A 21,611-nucleotide genomic window follows, 5' to 3' on the forward strand; every position below is an offset into this window, starting at 1 on the left:
AGGCAGCATGGTCCCTCTCCTGTGGCCTACAGCAGCCTGCACATGGTGTCCCTCCAAAGAGGCACATGGGAACTGAACCCCTGGGGCCCTTTAAACAAGCCCTGGCCAGGAGCATAGCATACTTCAAGCCCCATTCCTGGGGACTTGCCTCAGAGCCACCTCCAAATCCTCAGCAGGGACTTCTGTCAGTGACTGCTGCTTGTTCAACCACAAGAGACCAAGTCCCTCAAGCGTGAAAGTAATCTGCCCTGTGAACATTTTCACAAGGTACTGGAGACCCCCAGAAGCCCCAGGGGAACACCAGGTGTCCCAGGTCAACTGCCCCGCGACACTTAGGTGCCCCTGCTAAGATCTAAGAGAGCCCCAGACAAGGGAGCAAACGGCTAAGGGACCTGCCACAGCCAGGCTGCTCCCCTCCCAGCAAATGCACCAGCCACCTGCCCATGTCCAGGAAGGAGCATGGTTTCACTTCAAAAGCTGCCCTAAGTTCCCTGTTTAGGAAATCACAGGTGCCAGTTTGGGAATGGTAACAGTGGGCCTTCTCAATGCCACCACTTACCCGGCTCACGGGCCTCCATCCCACCCGGCTGAGCGGTCGGAGGGCACCCAAGGGCAGGAGGTAGTAGAGTACGGTGAGGGGCCAGGAGCGAAGTTTCAGGGCAGGTCTGGACATGCAGCTCAACTGTCCCAGCCTCCGCCTCAGGGCCAGCTGGGGGAAGTGCAACCTGCGGGCATAGGTCCACGATTCCAGTCACCCCGGGCGAACCATGCCTGTCTGCCCCTGCATGCATCGGCCAACCTCAACTCTCCATAGAAGCCAGCAGCTCTGGCTAGTGAGAACCATGCCTGTCTGCCCCTGCATGCGTCGGCCAACCTCAACTCTCCATAGAAGCCAGCAGCTCTGGCTAGTGATTGGGCAGCAGCTAAGACCAAGCAAGCCCTGTGGGTGTCCCTGGGGCTGAAGACCAGGGAGCCCAGGAGGGGACATGCAGCACCTGCTTTGCAGCCCTCAGCCCTCCAGAGCACAGGCACTGGGGGAGAGCTTCTAAGCAAGGGCTATAGAACGATAGGGGAGCATTTCATCATGGCTCCGGGCTTCACTTGGTAAATGGGACTGGCCAGATCCCACAGCAAAGGGAAAGTGTGGACACACATCACTGGCACATCCCTCACAGCTCCACCTCCTCCACATGCACCGCTTCTAAACTGAGGCTCCAAGGTGTGGGGCTCAGACCTTCCCAGCACCAGACCTTCTGGTCTCCGGGGGCACAAGGAGACTCAACTGCCTGTCACGCACATGCTCAGGAGCCCACAGTACCACCCACTCCGAGACCATCCCCTGCCTCTGTTCTATCATCTGCAAAAGGACTGCATTCAGCGGAACACTCTAAGGCTCCCATCTGTGCTGGGTGCCCTCTGCCCTCAGCTGCAGAGCAAACAGGAACAAAGAGGCATCTCAGCTGCCACTAATGGCAGGAAAGATGAAGAAGCGAGCGGTGGACCAGGGCCTGCAGGCACTGCTGGCAGCAGAAAACGACATCCGGCACCCACCTTGCTCCCTTCCATCCTGGGTGAGTTTCCAAAGGTCTGGGGAGGGAGCAGGGGGCAAGCACAGCTGGCTGCCTCCAGGCTCTAGGCCCCCACCCCCCCCACAAGCTCACTGCAGCAGCACCGGGACCAATCCTGGAAGGGCTGCGCACACAGCGGGGGCGGGGAGCAGGGAGCAGCAGCCAGTGCGCCACCAGCCCCCTGGAACCGCAGGTACCTGAAACGGGCTCTCCGGCTCAGGCCCCCGGGGCCGGGCCCCTCCAGCCGCGGGGGCTGGTCCCCAGAGCCCCGGCCGCCAGCTCCACCTCGGGGCCTCTGGACGTGCACTCTGACCTTCCGGAGGTCCACGCGGGGCACCGCGGGGTTAGGGCGCGGCTGGCAGCATCTCACCATTTCGCCGCGCGGAGCTCCGGTCCTCGGCGAGCCTCTGACTGACACATGGTGGGCGGCGCCAGGCGCTCTCGCCTTTGTTTCTCCTCCTTCCTCCCTTCCCCCCAGGGCGTCACAGCTCCAGGCTGGCTCGGGGCCACCTGGGGGCCACCACGGCCCCTCTTGGCTCCTCGACGGCGGCTCCGGTGCACAGATTACAAGTCGGGGGCTATTGCAAAGACAGGCTCTGGTCACACACCTGCCCCTGCCCTGTGGCCCAGTCTGGCCACCTGCCGGCCTCATGGGTCCCCGGCAGGGAGGGACCAGGCGCCTCTGGGTCCAAGGCACCAGCGGGAATCTGAGCCGGGACTCCGGGAGGAGCCCGAGCCTAGGGCCCCGCCCTCCAGGGACCTGACCCACTTCCACTCGGGCCAAAGAGCATCTGCCTATGCGAGCTAGTGGGGGTTGCTCGGGAGCCCCCACTGGTCCTGACACGGGGGAGCTGGGAGGGCCTCTGCAGAGCACAGTAGTTCAGTGGCCCCTGAGATCTGATCCACCTCACACAGCCCTTGCCTACTGGGCTCCACAGCTTTTCAGGATCACTCCTACTGCGCTTCGCAAACAGCCACCCCAGCCCCCAGCCAAGTCCCTGAAAAGTCCTGGGAGGCAGAGCCCAACTCTGATGGCACCACCACACAAGGGTAAAGGGCTGGTCCCTACAACTAGCTGAAAGGGCCAGTGTCTGCCAGGGAGCCCCTGACGGAGTCCTTACTGATAGAAGCCCAAATGGGCCCACCAAGCTCTCACCCAGGCTGTAAACCCCCTTCCCACTTAGGGTCGGGTTGGGTTCAAACTTCATGGGCTGAGAGCAGTTTCCCTCCTGCTCCTGCATTCCACCATGACCTCTAGCATGGGGGTGCCCAGTTCACACCAACTCTTCCTTACACCCCAAATGGAGAGAGGCAGGCAATGGAGGCAAGAACAAGGAGCTCTTCTGGAAGCTGCTGCCCCACAGGACTGGGGAGCTAGTGCAGCAGGTCCTGGGCAGCAACAAGTCCCTATCACAGCATAGAACAGAACCAGGAGCAGCCCCCAGCATAGCCTAGTGTGGCCCGGAGTCAACCCACAGTCCTTAAGAAAACAAAAAACTGACCTCAGGAGCTGGAGCAATTGTATAGAGGGCAGGGGACTTAACCTGCACAGGGCTGACCTGGGTTAGATCTCTGGCACCAGAAACCCACCAGGAGTGATCCCTGAGCACAGCCAAGTGTGGCAGGAAAGAAGGGAGGAAAGAGAAGAGGGAGGGAGTGAGGGAGAAAAGGAGGAGAGAAGGAAGGGAAGAAAGGTAGGGAAGGAAACTTAGGGGCCAGGCCCCACCCTGCAGTCCTGCCACACTTTCTTCTCTAAAACAGGACAGATATACTAGGTGTCAGGGTTCTTGTAAATCATAACTGAGGGGAAGGGAGGGGCTGTTCCAAGGAAGTCACTCTCCAATTGATGGAGATGAGGGTCCTTAGAGATCACTTTCCAGAGCCCCCACCTCAGTGAGCAACAATCAGCCCCCAGTTACAGCATCCACTGCCCTCTCACCTCTCTGCAGTCCCAGACACCTCAAATCTGAGGGAGAAACATCCAGTTCCAGATTAGGAACCTGCCCTGAAGAGGGAACCCCAGAGGGGACCCATGGCCAGCTGCCTACCTATGCAGTCAAGGGCAGTGAGGTGAGATCTGGGCTGTGGCAGTTATTTGTAATTTGAAAGCCACATGGTTGAGGGGCAGCACCAGGAAGGGAGATGAAGGGAACAGGGTTTGCATCCCCACCCCCAGCTCAGACTCCTCACCCTCACCCTGGGAAATGTCCTTCATCCTGCCCACCCCTTGACTCAGATGAAAGCTAAGCTGAAGCTTTCCCCACCACAACCCCTTCAAACCCCAGAAATGCAACGTTGGCCAGCATCTCCCCAAAACAACTCAGATGCACGACAGGCCCAATTATTAATCTCTTTTTTGGCTGCTACTTGCTCAGGAAGCTTTTCCTATGGCCCCCACATTCAATTGTGCGACCCCCACACATCCAGTTTAAGCTTCCTGGGTTACAACACCTCTGCAGCCTTACTCCCAGCACCACCTTTCTCCCAAACCTAGAGTAGAGGCTTGCAGCTGTAGTGGGAGAACAGGCAGCGAGCTGCTCAGAACCACAAGCATGGAGGGGCCATGGGCCCAGGCACAGTAAGAAGTCTTTCTAGAGGGAAACCCCACTGTCTCATGATGGCAACTAAACCCCCTTCCCTTCCGAACAATGGAATATTCCAATTGAAGTTGTTAAAAAAAGAAACAGCTAGCTCAAGATAGAGTCACTTGTGCCAGCTCAGGCTGAGGCCTCAACCACTGTGAATCTCTACCTTGACTGCAGGTCGGCCTTTCCCAGATAGAGAATGGACCATCGGGCTCTCAGATAAGAACCTTCCTGAGGGGAAACGTCACCTAAAGGCAACCATCTTTGGCTAAAAATACTAAACCAGCAATAAAAGATATGCTCCCACCCTAAAATAAAAATCTTCAGCTGGGGCCAGGGAGACAGCACAAGTGCCTCAGATCTGCAAGATCCTGAACTTGACCCCTGTCTCCTGGCACCCCAGGACTGCTGAGGATGGCTCCCTAAAAATAAACCTTCAATGCTGGGGCCCCTGAGAGCAGCATTGCATTACTAGGTAGGTAGGTAGCTAAAGGAAATAGGGATGGCCCATGGGCCACCTGACTGTAAGCGCAGCTTTAGGATTACTTGTTTAACAGTCAGATGTGAGCAATCCCCCACACGGAGTCCTGTGCACACCAGCCTCCCACTGCTCTGGCTGAGCAGCAAGGTCACCGGGGCCACTTCCCCTCTAGGAGACCCTTACCTTCCTGGCAGCCCCACCCCAGGCCCCTCGCAGCGGCCCTTCCAGGCAGCAGTGTCCAGCCTGGTGGGGTGGGGCAGGTCCTACAGCTCAGGGCCCGAGGAGGGAAGGGGAAAGCCCAGCTAGGAGGTGGGGAGAGAGCTGGAGAGGCTGGGTCTTCCAGAGGCTGCTCTGGACAATCTTTGGCATCATAGGAGGGTAGGAGGCAGGCCTCGACGAAGCAAGGGCAGTGTGCCACCCCCTCCCTGGCTGCCCTTGGGTGGGACAGTCAAAGCTTGGGGTGTTTCCCTCCCCCAGAGCCTCAGCTCGGACCAGGCCAGCACTTCCCTCTTCCTGGCTGAGCTGGAAGCGATGCTACAGGGGTGGAGGAAGTGAGCTCATGGGCCAGGCCCTGTGACCCACACGGCAGACAGCAGCCACGACCGGATCCAGAGGGGTGGGCTTGGGCTTCGAGTCTCAGAAGCGGCCCACACCCCGTGGGCTGGGGAACCCTCCCGGCAGGAACAGGCTGGGACCGGCAGATAGGCAGATAGCGTGCCATGCTGCCTGGGGAGCTCCAGCCCGCCCGAGGCCCAGACACTCACCGGCAGGTGGTCCGCTCCGCTGCTTCCGCCCGGTAGCCAGCAGCGAGCGACTCCTCCCCGGCGCCTCGGCGGACGTCCCGGGCGGGTGGGCAGGGCCAAGGCGCAGCCACTCAGCGCGCGAGGGGGACTGCGAGCCCCGCCCTCAACCCATCCAGGCCTTAAGCCCCACCCACCAGCCTCGAGGGGCCCAGGCCAGCCCCCCCAAGCAGGCTGCCTTCCCCCACCCCCTCCCCGCCACCCCCAGGCAAGGTCAGGGTCAGGGCCACCAGGTAAAGTGTGTGATCTGACCACCGGCCTGACTGTCAACCTTTCTGCCCCGAAGGACAAGGACGGCACCAAAATCTTTGCCCCCAGACCACTCCTCAACATACAGACTACCCAGGTTTCAGCCCCCAAACAGGTCCCTCAGGCAGTTCACATCCTGCCAGCAACAGGCTACATTAGCTGGTGTAGAGACTGTACAGAAGGTAGGGCCGAGGTCAGTCTTCAACACCCCTATAGCCCCCCGAAAACCATTGGGAGAGACTCACAAATTAAACAAACAAAAACTAATGTTCTCTGAGATTGGTGCCACTGCTACATTTTACACCCCGTAAGAGAAGCGAGGCAGGGTAGAGTGGGGAGAGGGGGAGGTGTTAACCTAAACCCATACCCACCAAGTGCGCAGCCAAGATGGGATGGGATAAAACACTAAACTTGAACTTTCTGTCTCCAGGAGGTCACCAGGGCTTCTTCAACTCTGGGGCCATGCAGTGCCAGACACTCTGAGCCTTGTGCATGCTAGGCATGTGCTCTAACTCTTGAGCCCCCAGCTTAACGTTATTTTTTTGTTTCTATTCCTTTGGGGGGGGCGAAAGAATTCCCCTACTGTGCTCAGGGGCTATTTCCTGGCTCTGTGCTCAGGGATGACCCCAGGTGGTACAGACTGGGACTGGAGCCCGATGCAAGTAAGGCAAGCCCCTTACTCCCTAAGATACATTTCTCATCCAGCCAGGAATTCAACCAAAGAAAGGGCTAAACTGGGGGCCAGAGAGATGGCGTGGAGGCAGGGCGTTTGCTTTGCATGCAAAAAAAACCCCTAAATTTTTAATTAGAAACTAAGATTTTCCGGTATCAATCTCATGTTAATAAAAATTACTAATATATTAGTTTTTTTGTTTGTTTTTGGGTCACACCCGGTAGTGCTCGGGGGTCACTCCTGGCTCTACTCTCAGAAATCGCTCCTGGCAGGCTCAGGGGACCATGTGGGATGCTGGGATTCGAACCACCAACCTTCTGCATGCAAGGCAGATGCCTTACCTCCATGCTATCTCTCAGGCTCCTAATCTATTAGTTTTAAGAGCTGTTCATACCCTTGAGCACTATTGGGGTAGTAGCCCTAGTATTAGTCCCCAATACCATGTGGCCCAGCCCAGTTGACCAAGAATTATTGCAGGGCATGAACCCTGAACCCTGAGTACAGCTTGGTGGCTCCTAAAAGCCAAACCAGAGGGGTTGGAGCAATAATACAGCAGGTGTAGCAGACCCAAGTATGATCACCAGCATCCCATATGGTCCCCCCAAGCACTGCTGGGAGAAATTCTTGAGTGCAAAGTGAGATGTAAACCTCCTCCCCCAGCACCACTGGGTGTGAACCAAACCCCACCACAAAAAAAAACAAACCTGGGACTGGGAGATTGTATAGCAATTAGGGTACACATGGCAAGTACCTGACCTGGGCTGAATTCTCAATACATAATCCCCTGAATAGAACCAGGTGTGGCTCTGGAGGACCCCAGAAACACCAGGGTGATCCAGATGTTAACACACACACACACAAAAAAAAACAAGTTGCTCTTTTACTTTAATGGAATAGACTGGGAAGCTGGTTCAAAGACTGAATGATAGCTTTGCATGCAGGAATCCAAGAATCCTGGTTTGATTCCCCAGCAGTAGGGAGCATAGCTAGAAGCCACCCATCCCTAGGCTACCACTGGTTATTGCTCCCCACCCCCAATAAAATTAAGGAAGTAGGAGAGATAAGACAGCAGGTGGGAGTGTGCCTTGCCTGAGTACGGCCAGCCCAGGTTCAATCCCCAGCACCAATATAGTCCTCCCAATCCTTACCAGGAGTGCAGTCAGGAGTAAGACCTCAGCATTATTGGCTATAGCTTTAAAAAATAAAGAAAAGGCTAAAACAAAGGAAGATACTGATACACAATTCTAGAAATATGCCATTCACTCTAGAACCAGAAAATCCTGAAAATCATTCTAACTTCCCCAAAGCTCCAGGAAGTCCATAAGAAGTCACAGACACCAGCTCACATTAGGTCAAACCCTATAACATCAAACCCCCACATTCTCATTTGCTGTGTACCCTCCTGAACACCAATCCTCTCCCCTGTACATGAACCCAGTGTCTGAGCCTCTGACACAGGTTTTTCACTATTCCAGCTGGACTATTCCAGATGGACATTTTGGAAACTTCATACTAGTACACAGATCTGCCCTGAAACTAATTCATCTTCTCCACCTCTTAGCCTTCCACCACATGTCTCTCATTGGGAGGTGCCTTTTATATTCCAAACAATAGTTGGCAAGTGACTTCTGGGAAAACAGAAGAATCCTCCGGCAACTTCCCCTTCAGACCAGCAAGAGGTCCCCTTTGGCCAAACCCAGATTTTCAATTGTCTGCCCTGAGTGGGAGCGCCACCTAGCGCCACTGCAAGGCTGTGCAGGCCGCAGGCTGCCCTAGCCCACCGGCCCTCTATGGCTTCCTCCCAAGCAAATCTGGAATTCCGTTTCCTTAAAGTCCCTGTGCCAGGGGACAAAGATTCTCATTCCCCAGGGTCAATGGAGACGCCTCGAGGAAAGCAGTGATGTCTGGATTCTGGAAGAGCCCACGCATGAGAAACCCAAGCTCACAGACTGAGGTTGCTCCTCAGCCCATTCATTCCGGGACTGCTCTGATGGCCTCTGTGCTGTGTAGAAGCTCTTCTGCCTGGCCTCTGAGTAGGGAAGAGGCTCTGAGGTGAGGCCTCCTCCACAGAAAGTTTCCCCAAGCTCCTGTGGCTTTTTTTTTTTTTTTTTGGTTTTTGGGCCACACCTGTTTGATGCTCAGGGGTTACTCCTGGCTATGTGCTCAGAAATCGCCCCTGGCTTGGGGGGACCATATGGGACGCCGGGGGATCGAACCGCGGTCCTTCCTTGGCTAGCGCTTGCAAGGCAGACACCTTACCTCCAGCGCCACCTACCCGGCCCCGCTCCTGTGGCTTCTAAGGGGGCCACCCTAGACTCCTTCCAGCCGGGCCCACCCTTGTCTTGCGCACACCACCTTCAAGTACCGTCCCTGCCACCACACACAGGACATTGAAAGCCAGGTGAGGAATAGAATAGGAGTAAAGGCTGGATAGAACAGGGGCCTGAGAGTGGGCACTTGGCTCCACCTGGAAGAGGGTCCTGCAGCCCTTTATGCCCTCCTGCTCTAATGAGCCTGCTTCCTTGCAAGACAGACTGCTTCTGCTTCCATGTCCAACTGAATTGTTAAGCCTAACTACTTGCCCCTCCCCTGCCCCAGTGTGTGTAGTGCTGGGGATCTGCCCAGGGCTTCACATGTATAAGGCAGATGCTTATACATGAGCCTGGGACCAGGTTCTTTATATACATCATTCTAGTTTTACAGCTTCTTGAGGAACTTAACAGCAGCTTGTCTGGGATACATGTACTCAAGCGAAAGTAATTACATACTACATAGCTGAAAGATGTGCAGAACACGTCCAGTCCTGTCCAGGCACAGTGAAGGGCCCAGGAGCATGCTGAATGGGGACATAGGGCTTGGGGCTGGATTAGGCCACAGGGCTCAGGGTAGTTTTTTGCAGGAATGAGGACACAGGATACCGGACAGGGTCCTGTCTTACTTAAGATGCATAGTCCAAGAACAGTGAGAGCTATCATCTCAATTCCTTTTTAGGAAGTGGGTCTGTGTGATACAGCTCCCAGAAACCCAAAGGTGACTGGCTGGAGCAATATTAGGAGGGTACTTGACTGGCATGAAGCTAACCCCAGATCAATTCCTTCATGAATTTGCATGTCATCCTTGAGCAGGGGCCATGGTAATCTTCCCTGGTATCACTCCAATTTTAGTATATGTACTGCCAAAGCAAGCACCCCAGATCAATTCCTAAGCACCACTCAAGAGTGATGCCAGGAATTAGGTTTGAGTAGGCGTGACCCCTAAATATATCCTCTCAATCCAAAGAACAAGGAATCAATGCTCATGTAGGGAATATGGATGTATTTTTAGCCACTCCCCAAACTCCTCAGAGCTCATCACAAACCCCCATTGTCAGGCCCAAACCTAACAAAATGGCATGGTCATGCTCAGATGTGTACTGACATAGGGGTGACATTGTTTCCAATTATTCAGAGAATAAAATTTTATCTACATAGAAAGGGGCCCAAAAGGTGGTGGCCTGATTTACAGTGCTTGTCTGGAGGTAGAAGACTGTGAGTTCCAAGCCTAGCATGACCATGACACATGCACCCAGAGGTGGGGAATATTACACACCACAGAAAGGGGACCATAAGATGCAAGGCCACTGTCTCAGCTCCTTTACTTTTTCTCTGGCCCCTTCAGTCCAGTTCTTTACTAAAGAGAACCCAGCAGTCACACTACACTAGAGCAACTCTACTATCCTGTCACTAACTATTAAGGCATAGTCACTGCTTTAAAACCCTTAAAACTTGGGCCTGAACAATAGCATAGTGGTAGGGCATTTGCTTTACATGCAATGAACACAGATCCTCAGCATCCCATATGGTCCCCCAAGTCTGCCAGGAGCAATTTCTGAGTGCAGAGCCAAAAGTAATCCCTGAGTGCCATCGGATATGGCCCCCCTCCAAAAAAAAACAAAACAAAAACAAAAACAAAATCAACCTTAAAACTTAAGGATTGGGGCCAGAGGGGTGGTGCAGCAGTAGGGCATTTGCCTCACACATGGCTGACAGGACGGACAGTGGTTCGATCTCCGGGCATCCCATATGGTCCCCCAAGCCAGGAGCGATTTCTGAGCACCTATCCAGAAGTAACCCCTGAGTGTCACAGGGTGTGGCCCAAAAAACAAAAACCAAACAAATAAAACCCTTAAGGGTTAACCACTCTCATACTCTACAATCACCACCTTTCAGTTATTTATATACATAATCCCACTTATACTAACGATGAATGTTAAAGAAGCTACTGACATTTTGTCTCATGACTTTGGAACAGCACATTTCTTTCAAATTTGGATTCTGCAGAAATACTTTTGAAATGAGAAATTTCCTGAATCTTTGGAAACTCAGCACAGGATTAGTCAGCTTGACAAATGCCTGGGGTCAGAGAGAAGCTAGTTTGACTCGAAGCAGTTCCATGATCAGTGTGACAAATAGTTTACTAGTTAGGATGGATATGTTTATAACAAAGAAACAAATCATACCATGAAGAATAAGCACAGAACTGCATTCTTTCAAAGTAATTAGTCACAGACTACGTAAAAAGATTTTGCAATCTATGACCAGAAAACAGAAAAGTTTTTTCTTGGTCTAAGGTAGGTTATTATAAAGCCCTAGAATAGGCACAGGCCAAAGGGTCAGCACATGAATCTCAAGATCTTAGGTAACACACCTAAGATGGATGGATCCATGTGGCCAGCTGACACAGCTATCTTTCTTTCACAAGTGACAAACATTTTGGAGAACTGTTGGAAAACAGTACAAATCCAGCCAGAGTAGTGATAGCACAGTAGATAGGGCGCTTGCATGCAGTCAACCTGAATTCAATTACCAACATCTAATTTAGTTCCCTAGCAAGACAAAAGTAACCCCTAAACAAAGAGTCAGGAAGCATCTGAGCACCCGAACACCACCAGGTGTGACTTCAAAACAAAAAAAGAAGAGGACAAATCAGAGCTAAAACTGGGGCCCCGGAGTGATAGCATAGCGGTAGGTCGTTTGCCTTGCATGCTGCTGAGCCAGGACAAATCCGGGTTTTTTTTTTTGTTTTTTTGTTTTTTTTTTGGTTTTTGGGCCACACCCGCGGTGGTCAGGGGTTACTCCTGGCTGTCTGCTCAGAAATAGCTCCTGGCAGGCACAGGGGACCATATGGGACACCGGGATTCGAACCAACCACCTTAGGTTCTGGATCGGCTGCTTGCAAGGCAAACACCGCTGTGCTCTCTCTCCAGGCCCGACAAATCCGGGTTTGATCCCCAGTAACCCATATGGTCTTCTGAGCTTGCCAGGAGCAATTTCTGAGCACAGACCCAAGAGTAAATCTTGAGCACCGCTGGGAATGGCAAAAAAAAAAAAATAAAAACAAAAACAAAAAAAACACACAAAAAACAAAACAAACTAAAACTGGGGGATGGGGAGATGCAGAGCAATACTACAACGAGCAGGGCACTTGCTTTGCACATAGTTGACTCGGGTACAATCCACACAGCCCAATGGGCCCCCAAACACACGTATCATTCCAAGTACCATGAAGTCTCTACTTTGACCCCCTCTTTTGCGCAGGCTATTGGAGTCTACTGATATTTCAATTTTTCATTTGTTACAATGACTGGAAAGAAGGCAACTTCTAAACAGGCACTTTTACATTCAATTTCCAGATTTAACGACCACTGATAGGAATCGTCCCAGGTGACGGAAGCACATAGTGAAGTCATACTGCTCACGAGGTATCATGCAAGTGGCAAGACAAGACAATAGAGTCTTGTTCCTATCACGGATACATTGGGGAGAGAGCTGGGGAGAAAGGATAGAAGTAGTAGTGGGACAATTACTTCAGTCTGGTTCCTGGTGAGAACTAAACCACATCACAAAGTCCACACACCTCAGCTCCTCTATGGACTGAGAAGGGCACAAATGACCAGCATGTCTGCCCGAAGATCAAATCAGAAACTCTGAGGAGCCAACTGGAAGAAATAGCCAGCCCATGGCAGCTCTGGGGACAAACAATATGGCACTGACTGAACATGCCACTTGGTAAGAGGTCAAAAAGCCACTGGAGACATGAGCTGCCAGAATACATTTTGAATCTTTGCAAACAGTTGTACTAGAGAATTCAGGTTGGTGCCACCTTATTCCTACCTCCCAGTGACCAGCGATTCTGGGTGGAATCTCCAATCCCATCTTCTCCAGCTCCTGTTCCCTGTACTTCTCATACTGCCGGTAGCCTGCATACCCACCACCGGTCACAAACAGAATGCGCAGGGGGCGCAGCAAAGATAAGGATCGAGATGGAGCAGTGTGGACTTTTCTGGCATCTGTAACAAAATGAAAAAAATAAGGAAAACTTTGAGTCTAAGAGAAAAAATAAGGAAAACTTTGGATATAGCATAAGTATCCAAGTATAGAAACAACTGGAAGGTCACAAAAAAGTCACTGCCACTAAGATGCCTCTGCAGAGATATTATAGGCATGAGCCACTTAGAATCACCACTGCAATCCTTCTGTCTCCAAATTCTGCAATAACTCGGGATCATACAGATGATCTTCTGAAACTATACCTTAATCACCACCTCTGGCAACAGAATTTAAGATGCAAATACTGAATCACAACAAAGTCAAGACATTAATAAAGGCTAAAAGTTGGCCACTTATAAGTCAAAGACTAGGGGCCGGAGAGATAGCATGAAGGTAAAGCATTTGCCTTGCATGCAGAAGGACAGAGGTTCAAATCGAGGCATCCCATATGGTCTCCAGAGCCTGCCAGGAGCGATTTCTGAACGTAGAGCCAGGAGTAATCCCTGAGCACTACTGGGTGTGACACAAAAACAAAAACAAAATCAAAGACTAAGGGGCAGGTACTAAGTACCAAACCACTTTTTTTTTTTGGGGGGGGGAGAGGGAGTTAATTAAATCATCTTGTATTTCAAAATTTGAAGTTATTTATGACTAAGTTTCAGTCATATAGTCATATACCAATCCCTTTTCCAGTTCACCCCTCCACCAATGTCCCCGATTTCCTCTGCTCCCTCAGCCTGTCTCTAAGATAGGCACTTAATAACATCCTTTCAGCGTTCTGTCCCCTCAGAGTGACCACGGCCCTCCATCAAGGTCATATTATACCCTTCACTGGCATATTCCTCTCTCCCTGCCACCCAAGTGGCAAGCTTCCTACTATAAAAGAGTTCTCTAGCTCACCACCAAGCCACTTTTACCCAGGCCTAATCTTAGTTTTACAATCTTGACTGGATAGTAATATTCTCAAAAGTTCACTGATTCTTGTGACTCAGCTATAGTAAAACTCAAGGGGCCAGTGACAGTTTGACAGGCTGAGCTCTGCTGTAGGCCTGGGTTAATTCCTGAGCACTGCCAGTGTGGCCCAAAATCTAATAAAAAATTAAAAATAGAATAAAATAAGGTCATGGTACCTTATCCCAGAATGACTAGTTTCCTTATAAAAAAGGGACCATCTGTGGCTGGAGCAGTGGTGCAAGTAGTAAGGTGTTTGCCTTGCACGCTCTAACCTAGAACGAACCTTGGTTCGATACCTGGGCGTCCCATATGGTCCCCCAAGCCAGAGCATATTTCTGAAAGCATAGCCAGGAATAACCCCTGAGCGTGACCTGGTGTGATCTAAAAAAACAAAAGGGGGGGGGGGAAGGGGACCATCTAGTTATCTAGTTACATATGAAAACAGGGATAACGTGATGTGAAAAATAAAGGCAGAGATGAGAGTACTGCTCTAACAACTCAAGGAAGCCTAAGATTGACAAATAACCCAGAACCATTAAAGGCAGGAAATAGATTCTCCCACATGGTCCTCAGAAGGAAGCAGTATGATACCATGATGATCCCCTCTGAAAGTTTGAGAAAATAACCTGTTCACCTCAGGTACAGTTACAGCAAAAACTAACACTGCATCATTAGAAAAATGGGAAATCAGGGTTCAGAGCAATCTGGGTTTGATCCTCGGCATACATTATGGTTTTGAGACTACCAGGAGTGATTTCTGAGCTCAGAGTCAAGAGTAACCCCTGAATGCTCCTAAGTGTGGCCCAAACACACACACAGAAGTTGAACAAACAAAAATACACCTACAAACAATAAAACAGAAAAACAGGAAGTCAAAACTGTAGACATGGGGCCAGAATGATAGCACAATGGGTAGGATAATGCCTTGAATGCAATAGTCCCCCAAACCCGCCAGGAGTTGATTTCTGAATGTGGAACCAGAAATAGCAACCCCTGAGCAGCACTGTGTGGCCTTAAAAGACAAAACAAGGGGCCGGAGAGATAGCATGGAGGTAAGGCATTTACCTTTCATGCAGAAGGTCATCAGTTCGAATCCCGGCGTCCCATATGGTCCCCCGTGCATGCCAGGAGCAATTTCTGAGCACGGAGCCAGGAAAAACCCCTGAGCACTGCCGGGTGTGACCCAAAAACCAAAAAAAAAAAAACAAAAACAAACAAGCAAAAAACCACTATAGAGATACTATTTCACATTCACTAGAACTGTGATAATGAAAATAGACAAGCATTGGCAAGGATATGAACAAATCTGACACCTCATATTCTTCTGGTGGAATTGAAAAACAGAGCAGCCAATTTGAAACTGTTTGCTGCTTTTTCAAAACACTCAGCATGAAATTGGCCCAGCAATTCTGCTCTTGGGCATGGAAGTAAAAACACTGTAATACACAAAACTTATAAATGAATATACAACATTAGCACTACTCATTACAGACAAAAAAGGGTAGAAATAATTTAATGTTCATTCACTAAAGAAAAAAATGTGAGTTATCCATACACAAAATGCTAAAAGAATAAAATATTAACATACACTACAACATTAAATGTTGGGGCTGGGGTCCGGAGAGATAGCACAGTGGCGTTTGCCTTGCAAGCAGCCGATCCAGGACCAACGTTCGAATCCTGGTGTCCCATATGGTCCCCCGTGCCTGCCAGGAGCTATTTCTGAGCAGACAGCCAGGAGTAACCCCTGAGCACCGCCGGGTGTGACCCAAAAAACAAAAAAAACAAAAAAAAAATTTAAATGTTGAAAACATTATATAAAAGAAGCCAGCTACAAAAAAGCACATAGTGTATGATTCCACTTATACGAAGTATTCAGTGCAGAAAAATCTATAGAAACATCAAGTATATACAATTGGTGGTTGCCAGTGGCTGGGCATATGGAGAAATGGGGGGTGGAAATTTAAATATAATTATTAGTGGGTGAAGAGAGGGGAGAAAGGAAAGAATGTACTAAAAATCAAGGGAGCGATTTCTGAGCTCATAGCCAGGAGTAAAGCCTGAACATCACAGGGTGTGGCCCAAAACCCAAACCCCCCCCAAAAAAAGAAAAATCAGTGATGAAGCTGGAGAGAAACACAATGGAGAAGGCACCTGCTTTGCACAAGGCTGACCAGATTCAATCCTAAACCTGTCAGTAGTGATTCATGAGTGCAGAGCTAGCAGTAAACTCAGCTCTACTGTGTATGCAAACTCAGCCTCTCTCAAAAACCAGGGGCCGGCGAGGTGGCGCTAGAGGTAAGGTGTCTGCCTTGCAAGCGCTAGCCAAGGAAGGACTGCAGCTCGATCCCCTGGTGTCCTATATGGTCCCCCCAATCCAGGGGCAATTTCTGAGAGCTTAGCCAGGAGTAACCCCTGAGCATCAAACGGATGTGGTCCAAAACAAAACAAAACAAAATAAAATAAATAAAAATCAGTGATTAAAAATCACTTAACTGGAGCCAGAGTAATAGTACATAACAGGTAGGGTACTTGCTTTGCAAGCAACAGACCTGAATTCAATCTCCCAGCACCTTCTGGTTCCCCGAGCAACATCAGGATCAACTCCTGAATGCAGAGCCAGAAGTAACCGTCCCCTCCCCCACACATACCCACCCACACACTGAATTCTTTGTTTGTTTTTTTGTTTTGGGGCCACATCCGGCGTTGCTCAGGGGTTACTCCTGGCTGTCTGCTCAGAAATAGCTCCTGGCAGGCACGGGGGACCATATGGGACACTGGGATTCGAACCAACCACCTTAGGTCCTGGATCGCTGCTTGCAAGGCAAACACCGCTGTGCTCTCTCTCCCGGCCCCACACACTGAATTCTTAAAAGCATAGCTTTTAAAACATATGAATAAAGTCAAAGTTACTAACAAAATAATATCTGAAAAAGCTGAATTGTCGGCCAGAGCAAGAGTACAGCAGTTAGGGTGTTGGTCTTGCACAAGCCCAAGTTTGATCCCCAGCATCCCATATAGTCCCTGAGCCCACCAGCAGTGATTTCTAAGCACAGAACTCTAGTCTTATAGTCTAACACCAGACAGCCATAAAAGGGGTCTGCACCTTTAAGTAAGACCCTCATTGTGATTGGCTGGCTGACTGGGTGTGAAGAGTTGGTTGACGGTTGAAGGAGCAAGTGGATCTAACTGTTTCTATCCCTGACTTTGGCTTTTCTCCCTGATTTGGACAGACCTTTCTTTGACTACCTTCAGTTGTATTCTTCTGTCTTACATCCTATATCTGTTCCTTTTACCTGGCCCTCAATCTGACTTTACCCTGATCTCAACCCATCTCTCTCCCTCTTTCTCTCTCCTGGCCTAGATGTTTGTCAAAACAGAAAAGCTGAATTCTCAGTGGTCTATGCAAAACCAAAGTACACCCCTTGACAACCTGACTTCCTATGGAAGGACAACAACCCTCCTGCTCCACCATGACTCCTCCACCAGGCTTTCTTGATTACTATTTTATATCTTATCTTATTTTTTTGGGTCACACTCGGCAGTGCTCAGGGTTTTTACTCCTGGCTCTACGCTCAGAAATCAATCCTGGCAGGCTCCGGGGACCATATGGTATGTCGGGATTCGAACCACTGTCCTTCTGCAGGCAAGGCAAATGCCCTACCTCCATGCTATCTCTCCGGCCGTTACTGTTTTTTTTATTTGAGCAACCAATTATGAGCAGCATTAATCTTGTTTTTCTAGGTAAACTTTATTACTTTTTGGGATTATTTTGGTGTTTCTATGAGGGGGAGGGTGTCTTTGGGCCACATCCAGTGATTCACAGGGAGTTACTCCTGGCTCTGCACTAGGAGTGCTTGGAGGACCCTGGCAGTGCTTCGAGGACCATTTGGGATGTCAAGGATCAAACCTGGGTTGTCTGCATGCAATGCAAATGTCCTACCCTCTGTACTATCCAACTTCACCTTTACTACTTACTAAATAATCTACTTCTAGAAGTCAGAGACACAGCATGGCGGTTAAGGCACTTGTCTTACGTGCAGATGACCCCAGTTAAATCACTGGTACCACATATGGTCCCCCTAAGCACTACCAATAGTTACAACGGAGCAAAGCCAGATGTGATTCCAAAATCAAAATAAATAAAAAAGGATAATGATCTACCTGACCAAGACAGGACAAAAGGACACTTAATTTTTTGTTTTTGTTTCAGTTTTTGGGCCACAACTGGTGATGCTCAGGGGTTACTCTTGACTATGAGCTCAGAAATCGCTCCTGGCATGGGAAACCATATGAGGTGCCGGGCATCCAGGTCTTTCCTGGGTCAGCTGCGTGCAAGGCAAATCTCTACCGCTTTGCTATCGCTCTGGCACCACTTAATTTATTTTTTTAAATATTTTAGGTTTTTGGACCACACTTGGTGGTACTCATGGGACCATACGGGGTGCCAGGGATCCAACCTGGGCTGGCCATGTGTAACACAAGAACCCTACCCACTATACTACTGCTCTGACCCCCAGGGACAATGCAATGTTTACAGCCAATCACATGGATGAGAATGGAGGGAGCTGATGTGCTGCTCACTAGTACTTTCAGCTCATATAATAAAGACTGGGACAACCTTCTTGGAAGACTAATTTGACCTAGTACTAAGTTAAAAAATCCACAAACTCTTTGATTGATGATTTCACCCATACAAATTGATCCTGAATATGGACAGAGATTCTATAACTACAATAGTAAACAAAAACAAGAATACTTTACATATTCCAAATGGTATGGTCCTATTATGGAGCACTATTTAGTCAGTAAAAAGGATGAGGCATTAACAGGCCAGACTTCAGTAATAACTTTATGCTAGCACTCTAAGCACTCTACAGGTACTATTATTGTCCTGCTTTGGAGGCATACCCAAGTGTATTCGGGACCATATGAGGTACAGAGGATCAAACTGGGGTAAGCAATGTGCAAGCCAAGCTCCTCACCTACGAGTTATTCTACAGTCTACTGTAGGTACTATTTTATTCCATCCTCACAACAACCCAGAATACTAGAATGTAACTTACTGAGGCAGAGCAAGAGCAGGCACCACCACCTCAAACTGCTACTTACTTGTGAAGAAGGTTCTGAGAGGCAGTTTCCTGAAGGACTGGAGGAAACAGTTCTTGGCAGTGTGTTCACAGTGAAGGAGGCTATAATCAAACAAAATGAACCATTAAATACCTTCCTTAAACTTAATTAAAAATAGGTACATAATCAACAAATTTGGAATAGTCAATAGATAGTAAACCTATCTGCATCAGTGTTCATTTCCTGGTTTTGACTACTGTAGTTCAGTTATCTAAGAAAATGTCCATGTTGGACTAATGTATATAGAATAAGCAGAAAAGCCAACATTCTTCCACAAATCCATATAATTTAGTGCCACCATCTAAACAAAGAACTCTGGGATCTTGGGGCTGGAGAGATAGCACAGTGGTAGGGCATTTGCCTCATAAGCGGCTGTCCCAGGACCAATGGTGGTTCGAATCCCCGTATCCCATATGGTCCCCCAGGCCTACCAGGAGAAAGCCAGGAGTGACCAGGAGCGCTGCAGGGTGTGGCCAAAAAAAAAAAAAAGAAACTAAGAAAGAAAAAGAACACTGGGGTCTGAGAGATAGCATAAGGGAAGGTGTTTGCCTGGGACACTGGCTGACCCTGGTTTGATCCCGAGCATCCCATTATGATCTCCCAAGTATTGACAGGAGAAATTTCTGAGTGCAGAGCCAGGAGTAACCCCTGAGCACCACTGGGCGTGGCCCAAACATCAAAAACAAAAACCAACAACAACAAAAAAACCTGAAACCTTATTTATTAAAAAAAAATCAATTAAGGTATTAAACTTTTTTTTTTTGGTTTTTAGGCCACACCCAGTAACGCTCAGGGGTTACTCCTGGCTATGTGCTCAGAAGTTGCTCCTGGCTTGGGGGACCATATGGGACGCTGGGGAATCGAACCACGGTCCGTCCAAGGCTAGCGCAGGCAAGACAGGCACCTTACCTCTAGCGCCACCACCCGGCCCCAAGGTATTAAAATTTTATTTAAATATTTATCCTGGGTAAAAAAAACACAAGGCAGGCTAGACTATTCTAAGTCCAGAAGGCTCAATTTTTTTTTTTAGAACTTTCAAGTCCACTTTGAATCATCAGTTGCTACTTTCTACACATTTAACAGAGCAAATAGTATTCAAGCATTGAGTGAGGGCCCGGAGAGATAGCACAGCGGCGTTTGCCTTGCAAGCAGCCGATCCAGGACCAAAGGTGGTTGGTTCGAATCCCGGTGTCCCATATGGTCCCCCGTGCCTGCCAGGAGCTATTTCTGAGCAGACAGCCAGGAGTAACCCCTGAGCATCGCCAGGTGTGGCCCAAAAACCAAAAAAAAAAAAACAAGCATTGAGTGAGGAGAAATGACTACTTTTTTTTTTTATAGCTTTGAGCTCCGAGAAAATACTTCTTTTACTCTTTTATTTTGTGGTGGGGTTGGGGTCACCCCTAGGAATTTTGGGAGCTAGTCTTGGTGCAGCAATTCAGGTTTGCTCCGAATAACGTTTAGGGGACCCTTTGGTGCAAGGGATCAAACCCAGGGCAAATTTCCTGCATACAAATATGAGCAATCTCTCTGACATAAAAGAATTATTTCAATATTATTTTTTCTCTTCTTTACCTCCTCTTCATCCAGGCCATACATACAGTGGCCATACATTCCTCTGCTAAAAAAGTAAACCGTTGATGACCTTTCATTAACTGGAACATCCTCTTAATCAAATGTTTTGTTTTCTGGGCCGGAGAGATAGCATGGAGGTAAGGCGTTTGCCTTTCATGCAGGAGGTCATCGGTTCGAATCCCGGCGCCCCATATGGTCCCCTGTGCCTGCCAGGAGCAATTTCTGAGCCTGGAGCCAGGAATAACCCCTGAGCACTGCCAGGTGTGACCCAAAAACCAAAAAAAAAAAAAAAAAAAAAATCTTTAAAAAAAAAAAAATGTTTTGTTTTCAATTTGGATAAAATGATCCCTAAATACTACCCTAAAAATCTAAAGAACCACCATTTTCAGTGAGCATTTTCTTCCTTTAAAGTCCTTAATCACTGGAAACAGATGTAATAGGATAGTAGGTAGGGCACTTGCCTTATATACCACAGACCTGGATTTGATCCCCAGCACCACATACAGCAATCTGAGCGCTGCAACAAGTATCCTTGGAAAGTCACAGTAAGCAATGAACTCCACAGGATGTCAGAGTTTAACCGAGAAAAAGATTCCAAAAATTAAATTAAATTTTAAAAATTTAACATATGTTTTGGGGTTAGAGTGATAGCACAGTGGGGGGGAGGGGTTTGTCTTGCATTTGGCCAACCTGGACTCATCCCCTGCATCACCCGTGACTGTCAGGAGTAACTCAAGCACTGCCAGGTGTGTCCCAAAAGAAACAAACAAAAACAAAAAAAATTAGTAGAAACTTAAAAATAAACACGGTTTCATATAAAGAATGGTTCAAAATATGACAAATGAGAAATCTGATCCACCCTTGGGTGAAAGAGATCTGTATGGATAAATGTATGAGCCCCAACTTTTTCTTAATCTCCACCAAGAGTCAGACCATTAACAAAGAAGGGTGTGTTTTATCCCAGTACACTCCCAATACCAAAGCTAAAAGCCTAAAACCTGGCTTTACAAACAGAACAGCAAGTGCCAACAATGACTGAAGGGAACATTGTTGGAGCCAATCACTGCAGTATTGTGTTAACTATCTGTCAACTATGAGAATGTTTACAGACTGGTAAATAAGGCTGTGAGGAAGGGTTTTGGAGGAAGTGCGAAGTAAGTTACAAATCTGAGATAATTACTTATCCACTAAATAGGATACCTAGCACCAAAGTGGTTGGTTCTGTCCATGGGAGTTCCCCCTCAGCACCTCTGCCTGAAAACATGAGCTGTGTGTGTGCTAGCTAGCCTCA

General features: G+C 48.9%; 1 protein-coding gene and 1 non-coding gene across 5 annotated transcripts in view; both read right to left on the minus strand.

Annotated features, from left to right (window-relative positions):
- Positions 1–14,975, minus strand: part of PISD (phosphatidylserine decarboxylase) — a 356,590-nt gene extending 341,615 nt beyond the window's left edge. For 2 of the 4 annotated variants that reach the window (XR_007503177.1, XM_049788998.1), the window contains exons 1-2: positions 1,766–2,233; positions 560–725 (exon numbers count right to left, since the gene is read on the minus strand). Coding sequence is in view for 3 of the 4 variants with exons in the window: in XM_049788998.1 (XP_049644955.1) it covers positions 560–725; positions 1,766–2,220 (621 nt within the window). In the remaining variant the exon portion in view is untranslated. Of the gene's footprint in view, positions 1–559; positions 726–1,765; positions 2,234–12,508; positions 12,685–14,873 lie in introns of those variants that run through there. The other 2 variants (XM_049789000.1, XM_049788999.1) reach the window with 2 other exon arrangements.
- Positions 9,441–9,544, minus strand: LOC126031821 (U6 spliceosomal RNA). Its single transcript, XR_007503646.1, has one exon. It is a non-coding gene; the product is annotated as a U6 spliceosomal RNA (small nuclear RNA).
- Positions 14,976–21,611: the final 6,636 nt, after the last annotated feature.

Source organism: Suncus etruscus, chromosome 15 (genome assembly GCF_024139225.1).
Source record: "Suncus etruscus isolate mSunEtr1 chromosome 15, mSunEtr1.pri.cur, whole genome shotgun sequence".
NCBI classification, from domain to species: Eukaryota; Metazoa; Chordata; class Mammalia; order Eulipotyphla; family Soricidae; genus Suncus; species Suncus etruscus.